Source organism: Penaeus chinensis, chromosome 9 (assembly GCF_019202785.1).
Source record: "Penaeus chinensis breed Huanghai No. 1 chromosome 9, ASM1920278v2, whole genome shotgun sequence".
NCBI classification, from domain to species: Eukaryota; Metazoa; Arthropoda; class Malacostraca; order Decapoda; family Penaeidae; genus Penaeus; species Penaeus chinensis.
The window spans coordinates 32,855,908-32,858,407 of NC_061827.1; the positions used below are offsets into that span (position 1 = coordinate 32,855,908).

Below are 2,500 nucleotides of genomic sequence, written 5' to 3' on the forward strand. Positions count from 1 at the left end.
CACATCAGACACTGTATATATTTATTAACATCCAAAATTAATATCGAATGAGCATGTCGCCATACGAGGAGGCGATGAATTTCCCTTGAAATAAATATCTTGACGAATCAACCGAATTTTGTTGAATTTTCGCCATCTCTCTGACCCCGTTCTGACCCGTCCACTCGCTCGCCCACATAGTTCCCCCACCCTTGCTCCGTCCTCCCCCACCCACTGATGCTGGGGCAGACAGACGCACAGATGCTTGCGTGCCGACCCTTGTGGCGTTTTTAGTCCGTTTGAACAAAGTGGCGAGCGTCTTATTCTTATGCACAAGCTATATGATAAATGATGAGATTATTATGGTATATTCATATTAATAAAAAACATAAATGTATAAACAGCTATATAAAGTATGTAAATGCTCAAGTATATATATAAATATATAACGAGACTGATAGAGAGAGAGAGAGAGAGAGAGGGAGAGAGAGGATTAGAGAGAGAGAGAGAGAGAGAGAGAGAGAGAGAGAGAGAGAGAGAGAGAGAGAGAGAGAGAGAGAGAGAGAGAGAGAGAGAGAGAGAGAGAGAGAGAGAGAGAGAGAGAATAAATAGAATAAATAGACATAAAATAAATATATTTTCACGGATATTTCCTGATTTAAGGATTGTTTTTTATTGATAAATACCCTACTATATGAACATATATCTCAAATATTGTTAACAAGTAATGATATGTCTTCATGTAAAGTATGTAGTCAAGTGTTAAGGTACAGGTGTTGGGCGCCTGAGGGAGCAACAAGTGACATCTGTAATAGTACGCGACCCACAGCCGAGTATGGGATGCAGACGCCGCTCTCACTGTTCCAATAATACACGCGCTGGCTATTTTCTCATTTCAGGCACATCTTCTTTCTTTTCGGTTTAATATCCTTTTTTAAATGTTATAAATAATATCAACACTGATAGACGTACTGTCGCGTATCTCACAATAAAGTGCGGGTATAATTTTATCTTTTATAAGACTGTGATATCTCCGAGTGACCGTCAGTGTACGAACAAGTGAGGCGGTGTGTGGTTGTGCGCGTTGTGCTCCTGACAATACATTTGCAATCATGAGGAAGAAGAGCCCAAAGAAGGAACAAAGCCCCATGTCACAGAACTACAAGATCGTAGTTGTAGGAGGCGGAGGCGTAGGGAAATCTGCAATCACCATCCAGTTCATACAGGTAAGTAATATATATAAGAAAGTCGGCGTGATCTGGCTTTCTGCCCTGGGCGGTCATTCGCTAATATACATCTTCCTGTCTCCCTCTACTTTCTTGGTTTTGTCGTCAGAGCACGGGGAATTTCATCTAAGGCGAGAGAGTATATAGGGGAAATTAGCCCTCTCCTTCGTTCGAGACTTTATTATACGTGTTTTCCCCCCGTGTGAAGTTGGAAAGTGGTGAACCCGCACGAGAATACGAGAAGTTTGCTTGACTCGAAGTTGACAGCGTTGGAAGTTTTGTGTCGGGCTGAGGCAGAACACGCAGGATAATGCCGATGATAACTGTAACGGGTCCTTTGTGCTTGGCGTTAATGGTTATATTGCTGGGCCTTTGCAGCTGAGTAGTGTAAGATAGTCCAGACTAGCTTTCTGGGTCGAAATTTAATTGGGGGGGGGGGGACTTCCTGCTTCGTTCGTGAGTTAATTCTTTGTTGTTTCAAAAGGGGAGTATTATCATAGTTAACGTGATATGAAAACGAGTGAGTTTCGTACGCTCTACTCTTAATTTTTCGTTACACTAAATGCGCTTTCTACACATTCATACTCCAACCATTCTCCACTCACTGTCGGCTTTGTGGTATTGTTAGCGTAACAGGGATAGTATAGAGGCCAAGGTAGTGGTAATAGGTGCATTGTGAGCCGGCCCAGTGACCATCCATTTGCAGGTCCTCGACACAACCCATCAAGAGACCGGGTGTAAGTTGCTCTTTGTGGGAGGTCCAAAGCTCTGTTTTGTGTGAAGAGAAGTGCCTACAGATCCCATCGAGCTAGCGGTTTTGCATCAATACTTTTTCTCATGTGTATATATATATATATATATATATATATATATATATATTTCCATTTATCGCTTCATTGCAGTTAATCTTGTTGATCGACTTCACACCTCTTGCAATAGCTATTTGACAGCATTCGTACAAGCTTTGCGTAAAAAAGACTGAAGATGTGCCAGCATATGATTTACTGTCATCCTTTGACGGTAATGATATGCGGGAAAGGTCATCCAAGTTACTCCGGGACCAAGTGTCAAAGATGTCATATTCTCTCTCTCTCTCTCTCTCTCTCTCTCTCTCTCTCTCTCTCTCTCTCTCTCTCTCTCTCTCTCTCTCTCTCTCTCTCTCTCTGTGTGTGTGTGTGTGTGTGTGTGTGTGTGTGTGTGTGTGTGTGTGTGTGTGTGTGTGTGTGTGTGTGTGTGAGAGAGAGAGAGAGAGAGAGAGAGAGAGAGAGAGAGAGAGAGAGAGAGAGAGAGAGAGA

General features: G+C 42.6%; 1 protein-coding gene across 1 annotated transcript in view; it reads left to right on the forward strand.

The window, feature by feature from the left end:
* The first annotated feature begins 1,013 nt into the window (after positions 1-1,013).
* Positions 1,014-2,500, forward strand: part of LOC125028803 (ras-like protein 2) — a 42,349-nt gene continuing 40,862 nt past the window's right edge. Inside the window, exon 1 of the mRNA XM_047618306.1 lies at positions 1,014-1,205. Within this exon, the coding sequence (XP_047474262.1) occupies positions 1,092-1,205 (114 nt within the window). The 5' untranslated portion in view covers positions 1,014-1,091. The remainder of the gene's footprint in view (positions 1,206-2,500) is intronic.